The sequence below is a fragment of the Zalophus californianus genome, chromosome 11 (genome assembly GCF_009762305.2).
Source record: "Zalophus californianus isolate mZalCal1 chromosome 11, mZalCal1.pri.v2, whole genome shotgun sequence".
NCBI classification, from domain to species: domain Eukaryota; kingdom Metazoa; phylum Chordata; class Mammalia; order Carnivora; family Otariidae; genus Zalophus; species Zalophus californianus.
The window spans coordinates 87,644,386-87,656,624 of NC_045605.1; the positions used below are offsets into that span (position 1 = coordinate 87,644,386).

General features: G+C 49.7%; 1 protein-coding gene across 6 annotated transcripts in view; it reads right to left on the reverse strand.

The window, feature by feature from the left end:
* Nucleotides 1-3,244: 3,244 nt before the first annotated feature.
* Nucleotides 3,245-12,239, reverse strand: part of PAMR1 (peptidase domain containing associated with muscle regeneration 1) — a 72,204-nt gene continuing 63,209 nt past the window's right edge. For all 6 annotated transcript variants that reach the window (XM_027578570.2, XM_027578566.2, XM_027578567.2 and 3 more), the window contains 4 exons: nt 10,927-10,993; nt 7,019-7,251; nt 5,537-5,829; nt 3,245-4,315 (listed from right to left, as the gene is read on the reverse strand). In XM_027578570.2, the coding sequence (XP_027434371.1) occupies nt 3,779-4,315; nt 5,537-5,829; nt 7,019-7,251; nt 10,927-10,993 (1,130 nt within the window). In that variant the 3' untranslated portion in view covers nt 3,245-3,778. The remainder of the gene's footprint in view (nt 4,316-5,536; nt 5,830-7,018; nt 7,252-10,926; nt 10,994-12,239) is intronic.

The following is a 12,239-nucleotide window of genomic DNA, read 5'->3' on the forward strand; positions in this document are numbered from 1 at the left end:
CTCCTCAAGAATGCTCGGTGTTGGGGGCTGCACGTGCATAAAAGACTAAAGAACTACTGTAAAAGGAATTAGAACCAAACTCTTCTGGCTGAAGCAGGAGTCTTCTCAGGCTTCCCCCAGACGCATTCTGAGTTGGCAAACATTGGTCTGGCATTCATATTCCGTGAGTTGTGATGGCTTTTGTTCTAGGTCAACTTAGGGGAAGCTGGAACTCTGCAGAGTTCCCTTCCTTGTATGATTGCAGGGGAGAGCGGGCACAAGAGAAACTTACATGAGATTTGAAGAGGAGAATGGAGCAGCTACCTCCATGATCTGAAAGTTGGTAGCACGCCAGTCACTGTGACAGTTCATATACATTGTCACTGATCTCCCAGCTCACCTTGCTGGGGAGGGGCAGCACCCGGGCCCACAGCTCCTCTAGCACCTGCTGGAAATCCTCTTCTGGCTTCTCTGAGTGTCCTGGATCAGGTGTGCGTACAGCTACATGCAAGGGGTGTCAGCTTCTCCCGAAGGTCATTGAGATTGGGGACAGCAAGGGAACACGTGGGCTTCCCTTCGTCCTCGGAGGTCTCAGCTTGTCCTTGGCTCTGCCAACTTCCCACCCAGCTTTCTGGCCCTATTGACTTCAGGTTCAACACCAGATGCAAAGGCAACAGCCTCCCACAGGCTTCCCTACCACTGCCTACAATTGTATCTGGCCATTATAATCCCTTATTCTATAGGACTCATAGAAGTTCTGATTCTCGGAATGAACCCTGACTGGTGGACCACTCCAGATTCCCAGCTGAGAAAGAGATCTCTCATCCTTAGAGCTCCATCCTAGGATGTCAGGGCCATGTCATAAAGAGATGGATAATGCTTCTATGGCACCAGATATGGCCAAGGGACAAGCTGCTGTCTGACTCTATTGTCCTGACCTGGAGTTTCAGGTCAGCATGGCTGGGTGCTTGTAGCCAATGAGAACAGTGCCCGGATGGGAAGATCTGGGGGTGGGGTGGAAATGACCATGGAGCTATTAACCAAGTACCCTGAGGCAGGATCGCCAGGATTTGGGGCCCGATTCAGCTTCTGAAGGGATCAAAGTCATAGCTGAGATGACATAAATGTGAACCAAATCTGAGTGGTAAGGCAAGGATGGAAAGTGACACTGAGTAGGGATGCCAAGAAAGTAGGGAACTGATGGTCCAGGTGGGGGGGTCAGGACAGAGTTAGAGAACAAGGTGTGCACGTGCGTGCACCCACGCAGGATGTGCCCACAGAGGCCCACGTGCAGGCTCTATGGATCTGTGCCCAGCTGGACAGCCCTGTCTCTGCCAGGTACCGTAGGCATCAGCTATAAGCCATGTGCTATGCTCAGCGCTTTACATGATATTTCACTAGGTCATCACAAAGGCAGATTTTATTATGTCAACCTAACAGTGAAACTGAGGTAGAGACGTGAGGTGACTTGCCCAAGGTCACTTAGAAAAAGAAGTTGAAAAGCAGAAATTTAGGGGCACCTGGGTGGCTCAGTTGGGTAAGCGTCTGCCATTGGCTCAGGTCATGATCCCAGGGTCCTGGGATCAAGCCCCACATCAGGCTCCTTGCTCAGTGGGGAGTCGGCTTCTCCCTCTCCCTCTGCCTGCCACTCCCCCTGCTTGTGCTCTCTCTCTCTCTCTCTCTCTCTCTCCGTCAAAATAAATAAATAAAATCTTTCAAAAAAAAAAAGAAAGAAAAGCAAAAATTTGAATCTAGATCTCTTTGCTCAGATTTCCACTGTACCTCTCAAGATCCAAGTTTTCTAGGCTTAAAAAATAGACGGAAAAAACCTTTGAGCAGCCTGGTCGAACCCAGTTATTTGTTGAACCCGATGCTCCAGCCCCAGTTAAGGCCTCAGATGACTACAACACCATGCCAACCTCAGTTCCCTAATTCCTGACCCACTGGAGCTAGGGGAAAATAAATACTGCCTGTTCTAACCCACAAGCATTAGATGTTTGTTACTCAGAAGTCGATAACTAATACATTGCTCTTAGATTAAGCCATGAGAAAGGAGGTAGGTACGGATTATGGAAAGCCCCAAGAAAGCCTGACAAAAAGATAAAGTACCAGAAACTGTCTTCTGGCCCTGGGGACAATGTAAAGACACAGAGTTGGTAAGGCAGTTTGGAAGACAAATGTATCCTAACCTCCTGTGTCGGGGTTAAAGACCCAGAGATCAAAATTCTCTCCAATAGGTTGAGAAGGAGTAATGTTCCTGTTTGGGTGTATAGGAGGTGAATGTCTTCCAGGGTTCCCTGTCCCAACCCTGGGCTCTCAGCCCTCATGAAGTACAGAAAAGCCCCCGCGGTAGGAAGGGAGAGTCTGGCTGGATGGCTGGCCGAGAAGGCTCTCACTGGGGCAGTGAGACCCAAACCAGGGTCTCAAAGGGGGTCACCCCCACATCTCAGGAGTACCAGTGTCAGCCAGGGGTGAGGAGGAGCCACACCAGCAAGGAGGACTGCCGGGCCCCAGGGAAGCAGAGAGAACACAGCCCAAGTTTCAGTGGTTACAGCCATAGCACCTGGGGTCAATGTCAGCAGAACGGCCAGGAATGGGAAAGACCCACCACACACACCCGAGAAGCCAGCAGGCCCTAGGGAGTCCTAGTGTGTCCCCATGCCTGAAGTCCCCAGCCTCCCCAGCACCATCTGAGAGGGCAGGAGACTGGCCAAGAGAGTAAGCACAAAAAGATAAGAGAGTGAGTAACACCCCCCCACCCCCCGAAAGTGAACGTTACTGAAAAGATCGCTTCAGGGACTGGATTGAATTCATTTTTTCCCTCCACTGTCCAGTGGGAGCCAGGTGGCGCTTGAAAGGAAAATCCCATCAGTTACAGAAAACAGGGAAGCATATCTCAATCTAGTGTGAGTAAAGCGGTGATGACAATTCAGAAGCTATGAAAACATGTCATCAAGATTGATGGAGGTTCAAAGCTGAGTTTTGTGCTAGATCGAGGACATGAGAACCAGAGGGGACACTGGAAATCAACTAATCCTTGGTATTTTCCTCTGTTTGTGCCTTATCTGATGGCCCCCCATGTCGCTCCTCCTCCAGCCCATAACCCAGCACATTCAGGGGCTGGTATTGAAAAGATGGCATCAACTTTGCCGTACTCATTGTTTGGAAATGAGAACTTGAGGAGCTATCCTAAAGGGCTGTCACCAAGCCATGGCCCTGAGAAGCAGCATGCAGAAATCAGAACCACAGCCCATTTGTTCTGTGGGTCAAAAGCCAACCCTCGTTTTATTAAAATATGTACAGGGGATTGAGAAGGAAAAGGACCACACTTTACTGTGGCAATGTGCACAAACGCCGGGGCCACATCCGAGCCCGACTGTCCTGGGCTGTCCCACAGGCAGCTGTTTGGAACGTGGTCCGGCCAGAGTCTTGGAAGAGACCTCATGCATCTCAGACTTCTTGGCCAAGCCACTCTCGGCTAGAGCTGGCCATGACATTGACTGCAGGGCAGGTAGGCAAGGCCACCGGGCTTGTGGAATGGGGACCAAAGCTTTGCTATTCGCACGGCCTCTTTGGCGCAAGCAGCCCTGGTATCTACCACATGGCCTCCACACCCAGGGAGGCAGTGGCCTACCCGAAGGTGAGCTCTACTCACTCTCCACTGAGTTTCAATCCTGAAGTCAGAAGTCCTGGGCCGGCCAAATTCACAGGCAGAGTCAAGCTTCAGGCCCACACAACCTCGTGCAACACACATACAGATGGGATGGGCGCCCGAACAGCGTCTCAACGGGCCTGAGGCTCACTTCATATTTCTCTCGATCCAGTCTTTAAAAGGCAGGACCCTGCTGAAGGCCGTGGAGAGGCTGTGGCTGCAGGTCTTGTCATAGCTCCAGCTGACCAGCCCCACCAGATGCCAGCGCGGCTCGGGGGACGCCCGTCCTGGGAACGACATGGCAGCGATGCCTCCCGTCTCTGCCGGGCAGATATCAGAGGGGGCGGTGGGGTCCCAGCTGGCACAGAACATGTTGTCCGTGACACTCACAGGGATGCCGTGCTCTTCGTGCTGCTCCTCACACAGCAGCGAGTCCACCACCCTGACCCCCCCGGAGCGCAGCGTGTCGTTCTTGAAGCCAGGGCTTCTCGCGTCTGCCAGCACGTTCCAGCCAGCCACAGTGATGCGGGACTCTTGGAAGGAGGCGCTCAGGTCCCGCGGCGCTGCGAGGCAGATGGGCTGGACGCGGGTGCTGACGCGAGCCTTGTCCAGGAGCTTCAGGATGGCGATGTCCGTGTCCAGCAGGATGGGGTCGTAGTTGGGATGCAGAATGATGGCAGAAATCTGCAAATGCAAGAGATGGTCAGCAGTGCTGAGCCATGACTGCACAGGGAATAAGAACAGGCAAGCTCCAGGGCTAAATTACCAGGGGAAAATGTCTTGGAGACGGCTGCAGTGGTTTGGAGAGACTGCTTCAGGGGTCCTAGAAAACAACTGCTTTCTTTGGGGGCTTGCGAAGTGAAATGCCCACTGCTGCCCAGCAGGTGTTGTTAACTAAGTGGGTGGCAGAAGGGGCTGCAGAGGACGGTGGTGCCTACCCCATTCTAAAGTGGGGAGTGGCCCCTCTGCTCCAGTGACCACTGCCAGGCCAAGAGGGGGCCAGCTTTCTAACTTTGTCAGAGAACAGACTCCAGATCTGCATCTGAACCTCCTGATTTTTAAATGTTAGCAAATTACTGGTTAAACAAATGTATGTTAGCACTATGCAGACACAAGCCCCTAAAAGGCTACCAGACTGCAACCTCTGGCTTGCTGTAAACATCTCATTCATCTGGAAGCCAGTAAGACAGAGCCACACCCAGAATGTTCCACAAGACTTTTCCACACTCTTTGCTGATTGTCCCAACCCTTGCTGATCACTCTCTTTGATGGGGGCCTCTAGGAGCTTACATGTGTGATACATTCTAACATTTTTATGTACACGTTCTATTACTTCAACTATATTTGGGCACATTTCCTCAGGGCTTCTCTTGTGTCAAACTAATCATGATATGCTGGTCTGTCTCTTCCACTAGCCTGTGGATTCTTCAGGGCAAAGACCATGCCTTATTCAGTTCTGTATCTCTTCCCTGTGGATGGCATACTGTGGGAGCTCAACAATGAATGGGCAGAAGGACAGATGGATGGACAGATGGACAGATAGCGAGGTGGGTGGGTAGGTGGATGGAAGAGAGGGAGGGAGGGAGATAGACAGAAGAATATTATAGATTGATTAGGAGTATCCTGGATAAAACCTTTCTAAGTCCTCGAAGCCTACTTCATACAATGCCCTAAACATAATAGGTGATTAACTTTTGATGACCACAGTGATAGATGATATTTATTATAATCTTATTTTGAAAACATCTATGTGAAATACTGGGTGCCTGCCCCCTGACAGGCTCTGCCAGGCTCTGGGCTGGATGCTAACATGCCAAGGTGTCGGGACTGACGCAGCCACTGCCCTCCTGGTGCCTGGAGTTTGCTGAGCCAACACTTGGTTTCCAGGTTACAGCCCTCTCTCACCCGCAAGCTCTGGATGGTCTTTTCATCTCGGTCATCATCCCGGTAGAATTTCCCCAGGACAACTTTGAGGTCTGCTGTCTTGATCATGGTGACCTTCCCCAGGTCAGTTACGCAGTGGGCAGCCACCACGACGGTGCGCTCATTCACCAGGGCACCGCTGCAGACCAGGAACCACGTGTCCTTGTGCAGGCTGCCGCCATGCACCCCGCTGGCCCTCCTGTAGATGGCCGCCTGCCACGGCCAGCGCAGCCCCTGGCTCTTTGGAGAAGTGACGTTCTCAGTTTTCCCACAGACTGTGGAGAAAGCACCAGCTCAGTCAGATAAACTCAGACTTTCCCATACAAAGGGGAATGTGTGGCTCAACCAAGAGAACACACATCTGGAAAGGTGGGCCCCATGGGTGTGATGACCACTAAGCATCTGTTTTCCTTTTCCCATTAAATAGTAATCAACCCTCTTGACATGGTTGGCTATAAAGTCTGGGGTTAAGATGGAAGGCTTGGGATCCCAGGCACTTACTATCAATAGGACTTTGGACAAATTGCCAAATCTCTTAAAGCCTCAGTCTTCTCGCCTGCAAAATGGGTCTAGTAATCACATTTGTCTCATAGGGTTCTTAAGGAGACTGGATGATGATCTATGTAAACAGTCAGACTCAAAATATCATTGACTATCGTTATAAACTTGACCACAAAGAATTAAGCCATACTATTCTCCTTTGACAAAGAGGATGGGGAAGGTAGAATTTAGCATGTGCCAGCCTCTTTTTCAGATACTTCCACATATTACCTCAGTAATCATCACCATAATCTTATGGCTATTTAATACCTCATCACCTCATCAATAACTACCTATTCGATACCATGGGATGATAAGCATGAAAACGGGCTCAGACAGGGTACCCGAGATGGCATAAGTAGAAGCCTTCTGGTATCATTAATCCCTCCCCTACTTGGTGCTTAATGATGGTTCTCTCCCTTTCCTCCAAGTGAACATGACAAGAGTTATCCACAAGGAGGGGTGCCTGGCTGGCTCAGTCAGTTAAATGTTAAATGCCTTCAGCTCAGGTCATGATCTTGGGGTCCTGGGATCGAGCCCCACGACGTCTCCCTGCTCAGCAAGGAGGCTGCTTCTCCCTCTGCCTCTCCCCTGCATGTGTGCGTGCTCTCTCTCTCTCTCAAATAAATACATAAAATCTTTTAAAAATAAATAAAAAACAAAGAATTATCCACAAGAAGTATGCCCCCCTCCAAAAAAATTCATCGAAGACCTGATGAGTTAGTTTCTCCCGAGTTAGAAGTTTAAGCCAAAGGAAGGAAGCTCCAACTGTGGAATATGAGACAGAACCAAGCTAGGGAATTAGCCGGAGGCCCACCGGACAAGGACCCTTTCTCAAAAAGTCTTCAACTAGGTCGATGGCTTTTCACAAGCAGCCATGGAAGACGGACGCCACGCCCGGCCCCAGGACAAGGCCTGACTCACTGGGGACGCAGGACGGGGCTCGCCCACTCCACTTTCCCGTCCGCAGGCACGTCCTGCGGCTGCTGCCCAGGCGGCGGTAGAAAGGCGAGATGCACTCGTACTGGAGCTGGGTGTGCAGATGCTGGAACCCGGGGGGCAGGTCTCCAAAGGGAAGGGCTGGCTTCTTGGTGGGGCCACCCTGCAGCTTCTGCTTGCTCAAGGAGGCCGAGTAGAGCTGGTGTAACGGCGTCTCCCTGCATGGGGGCCCAGAGACGGTCATTGTGGCCCTTGTAGTCTACGTGCCCACCCCCACGTAGACATTTGGTCACAGCAGAAAAAAACATGGCTCTCTCATTCTCTGTGTGTCTCTCTCCCTCCTGCCCCTTCCCACCCCCCCAACCACACACATGCACACGCACACACACGCATGCACACGCGCACACGTGCGCGCGCGCGCACGCGCACACACACACTCTTCCCCTCTACCACCGAGCAAATTCTCTTGCACGCCTCAACCTTCATTCCGTTCCTCCATTTCCATTTCTGGCATGCCTCCAGGCTGCCTACGATTTTAACCAGAGGATAATATCTGGCATAATAGAGGCTATCCAAGGGTACCCCATACATGCGCACAGAGAAAAATTAAAGTAAAATTAAACAGGAAAGGAAGTTCCTCTGAAGCCCGGCATCTTTTTTTCCTCCAAACATTATCATAATGGGGCAATATCAGGAACTGACTTGAACTAAATTGTGTGGATACAGTAGCTGGATTTCACAATCAGCATCTGTAATTAGCACACCTCAGAGAATAGGACCTTCTCAGGGCACACTGATTGGCAGAAACACAGAGCAGTGTGTGTAAATGTTGAAAGGCCTTTTAAATGAGCCCTCGAAGCTGAAGCCCCCCAGAGACCACTTGGGGATTCTTGGGGGAAGGTGTACACACGGTGGACAAACTGCATTCATTTTAATCAGCACATAACAACCACTAACTGAGAAGTCAGAATTCCTCTAGGAAGCAGTGTGTTCGTCTCTGTTTAATGAATGGGAAAAGGAAGGCCGGAGGGGAAGTGGGAGTGGAGAAGGGCACACAGGAGGCTAAGATGGTACCCAAAGCAGCACTTAGCAATTATGATTCCCAACCTGGTGTCTCTACTGTGCCGTCTGATGTCATCCTAAGAAATCTATTTCATGTGTCTGTATAGCACTTCCCTCAAAGCAAATGTTCCATCTGCATTGATTTCATTCAGTGAATCTTTAGCTCATGTTTAGAACAAGGTCTGCCGTTCAAGGAGCTTCCCAACTGGCAAACCAGCTCATCTTTTGGTCCATCTGTTGAAAGACTACACTGCCTTTTGGGGTCCTTGGGTGACTGGGCTGCTGGAGATAGGTATATCCATATTCCAGCAGCCTATCTTCCAGAAAGATCCTTAAAACCAAGTGTTAGGCTTGTTTTTTTCATCCACATGAGCCACATGGCACCTTGTCACCTAACCTCCCATTATAATTGCCTTAAAAATGCAAAGCCCGGGGGTCTTTTTTAGTAGTTCAGGGGCTCCTCTACAAGATGTTTCGCTGGAAGGAACAGGTTCATCCCACTTAGTGGAGAGTCCAGCTCCAGGCAAATCATAAAGATCAGGAAAAGATGGAATTTGTACTTCACTGTCACTGTTCCCAAGGCAATGCCTTGCCTAAAACGGGAAAGACAGAGATAGAAGGAAATATCCAGAGGAAAGGTGAGAAACTGATGGCTCTCCTGCTTTCTGAGTATTTCAGGTCACTTGGCTGGGGTCAGTTCTACCTAATCACTGGGATTCATTGTTACCAGTCCCGAAGGTGATAGCTGCCATTAACCGCTGCTCATTTGCGTGAGTGGTCGGCTAAAGCCTTTACATTGGGCTAGGCTGCAGCTTAGTGCATACGGGAGCCGGGAACTGACCCTGAAGACGCTGAAGACTCTGAAGATCCTGGATTTGCATCCTGGATCCACATTTTGCAATGTGACCTGGGGCAAATTAATTAATTTCTCTGAGCCTCACTTTACCTATCCGTAATAAAACTGGTAATAGAACCGACCAGAAAACGCTAATAATAGTAATACCTACCTCAGAGGTTGTAGGAAAGATTAAACGAGCTAACAACGTGGAAAGCACTCAGAAGAGTAACTGGCACATAGCGAACACTCAATAAATGCTAGCTAGCTCTGTGTGCTACATCTAATCCGTACAGCAATCCCCAGAGACTGGCGTTTTTAGGATTGCCCTTAGTTTTCCAAAGAGGAGACTAAAAGGCTTAGCAAGTTTAGCGACCTGCCCAAGAATACTAAATACAGTGCTTAAGAAAGACTGAACTCCGTCTCGAGCCATTATTTGTCAATCCTGTTCATTCATTCATTCCCTGTTTGGGATGGTTATTTTGGGGGGGGGTGCCTCCTCTGTGGCAAGCATTGCTCTTGGTCCCAGAACTCGAGCATGAACAAAACAGAAAATGTTCCTGCACCTGTAACTTTTATTTTTGTGGGGTTAGGTAGAGACAGAAATTGAACAGCAACAACAAAAAAAATGTAAGTAAGATGACAGGTAGGGCTGGGAGCTAAACTGAGACCCGAGGCACAGAAAATGCAGGAGAGCAAAGAAGGCAGCTCTGCAGTCAGGGTTGAGGTGCGGTTATTATTCTTCTTTTAATTGACCGACTCTTTGAGGTTGATGATGGCTTTGTTTTTATGTAAAGCATAAAAGGAGGAAACTGGTTCATAAATGAACCAGTACTATAACATTTGGGGGGTTCTTTTTTTTATGTTCAGCTAGCCAACATATAGTACATCGTTAGTTTTTTATTTTTAAGATTTTATTTATTTGACAGAGAGAGCCAACGAGCCCAAGCAGGGGGAGTGGCAGAGGGAGAGAGAGAAGCAGGCACCCCGCTGAGCAGGGAGCCTGACGCGGGGCTCGATCCCAGGACCCCGGGATCATGACCAGAGCTGAAGGCAGATGCTTAACCGACTGAGCCTCCCAGGTGCCCCTAGTACATCGTCAGTTTTGGATGTAGTGTTCAATGATTCATCAGTTGCATCCTTCAACAGATGAATGGATAAAGAAGATGGGGGGGTGGTTCTTATTTTCCAAAGGACGGTCAGGGAAGGTCTCTCTGCCAGGTAAAAACTGAGCAGGGAGCGGACAGAAGCACGGCTTTAAACCTCACGGAAATGCAGCAGAAGCAGGGTCCAGACAGAAGGGCCAAGGCTCTGATGCAGCACTGCGGGGGGAGGGGGAGTGGACAAGCTGGGCGGCCCGTGGGCCGGAGTGGAGGGTGAAGAGGAGAATAGTAGGAGATGAAGTGAGAACGGTTTCTCCTACAAAATGAGGAGAGAAGTAGAACCTGGCCGATTCTCTGCCCACCGGTGGTCCCCACCTCTGTCTTCCCAGGAGGAAGGCCGGGCAGGCGTATCTGAGGGCTCCCATCCCTCGCCGGGGCTGGTCATTTATCTCTAGTTCCTGGGTGCCAGTGGCCTGCCTCATCTGGTTGATTACCACCAAGAACATCTTGGTTGCATGGTTGCCATAGCTGGTTGCATGTGGCAGGAAGGCCACCTCCCTAGAAGCCGCCCTAGTCAACACACAGCAATTTCAGGAAGACTCAAGTATTAAAATCCAGTTCCTCAAAGGTCATCTTCAAGTCTCAAGATCCACCAACCACCTACTTTCCCATGATCCCATGAACCGTGTCCATGTTCCGCCAGTTGCTACCTCTTGGCCAAAGGCAGCTGGCTCATCAGCCTCCCTCTAATAGGCCCTATTCTTTCACGAGCAGTCAGCATTGAGTGTCCCTAAAAAACCACAGACTGTCTTTGGCCAAACACAAGTGGGGAAAAGGGGCGGGAGGGGACACACATTCCCCTTGAAAGCAGAGCTCAGGTGTTTCGACCTCACCTTGACTGAACCTGCATGGGAAGAACTCTGCGTCTCACCAGGTCTGAGATCTTTGGTTCTCGGCAGGCTAGAATGAAGGAGAAAAGAGGGCATCAGCTTTTCCCATATTAACTGCTCACGTTCATTCAGTTCAGATTCATCCCTGACCACCCTTTCTGGACACCCCGCAGAGGTCTCAGAGAGGAGGTGTGCCAGCCAAGTTTGGACAGCTCCCGAGCAAAAGACCATGCTGCTCTGCATCGAAATTGACAACCCCCTCTGAAGAACCCCCATGGAGGACACACCTCTGAAAAGCCACTCCACCCGGGTGATGTGAAACCCTGGTGGTCATTAGACTGGGACTCTCTGTTCCCACAAATATCATCAGTGAACTTGATGGAACGTGGAGTCACAGTCAAAAATGAAGGTTCTAAAATACATCCCAACACAGGGAACTCCAAGGCTCTCATTTAAGACCAGATGGCAGTGTCAACCATGGGTAAGTCTTGGGTAGCTGCTTCCTCTAGTTCCTTCCTCTGAAACCGAGGCTCTTAATGATCATTTGAAGGCACCTCAAAGCCCAGGCTTAATTTTGCTGAAGTGTCTTTTTCTTCACTTTCCCAATCAAGCAGCCAACATTCATCTAATTAGCAAACTAGAGAACTTTGGTTGTTATTAATTTGTAAGAGAAGAGTTGACAAAAATCTCCAAGGACATATGAAACACCGTTTCCATACTTAATGAAATCAAGAATCAGAGTCTGTGCTGGTGGGGATGAAGGTCGCTTCTGGCTAAAGTCTAAAGTGATTTATTCCTTTCACAAACCGTTCTCTTTTATTTCTTTTCCCATGAGCTGGGTTGTTGACAAACACCCAGAAGGGAAAGTGGAGGATTAAGGCAATTATCTGGGTAATCTAGGCCAAGGACATGCTTTTCTTGCTAGGAAACAGCCAGATAATTGTGACCTGCCCCTAAAATACAGGGGCTGTTGACCTGGTTCGGTAAAAAACTACACATCCCCACTGCCAAGGGGTAAGTTTCAAGCTTCTCTATACAACGTTCCATGTTTCCTGGTCCCAAACCAACCTTTTCAATCTACTTTCCAGATTCCCAGTTGGCCCCACTTTGAGTTTACCATGATCCTTTCACTTCTGCCTAACTCCTTGTCTTGTTTTCCTTTGTCTTATGATGGGAATATCGTCCCAACTGCTCTGCACCTCTTGCAAACCCTTCCCAGCTTCCCAGATTGGCTCGGCTCCTACCTGCTGCCTACAACTGTCCCTATTTCAAGCAATGTTGATCGTTCCTTTCTCTCAACATACACTGCTCAGCCA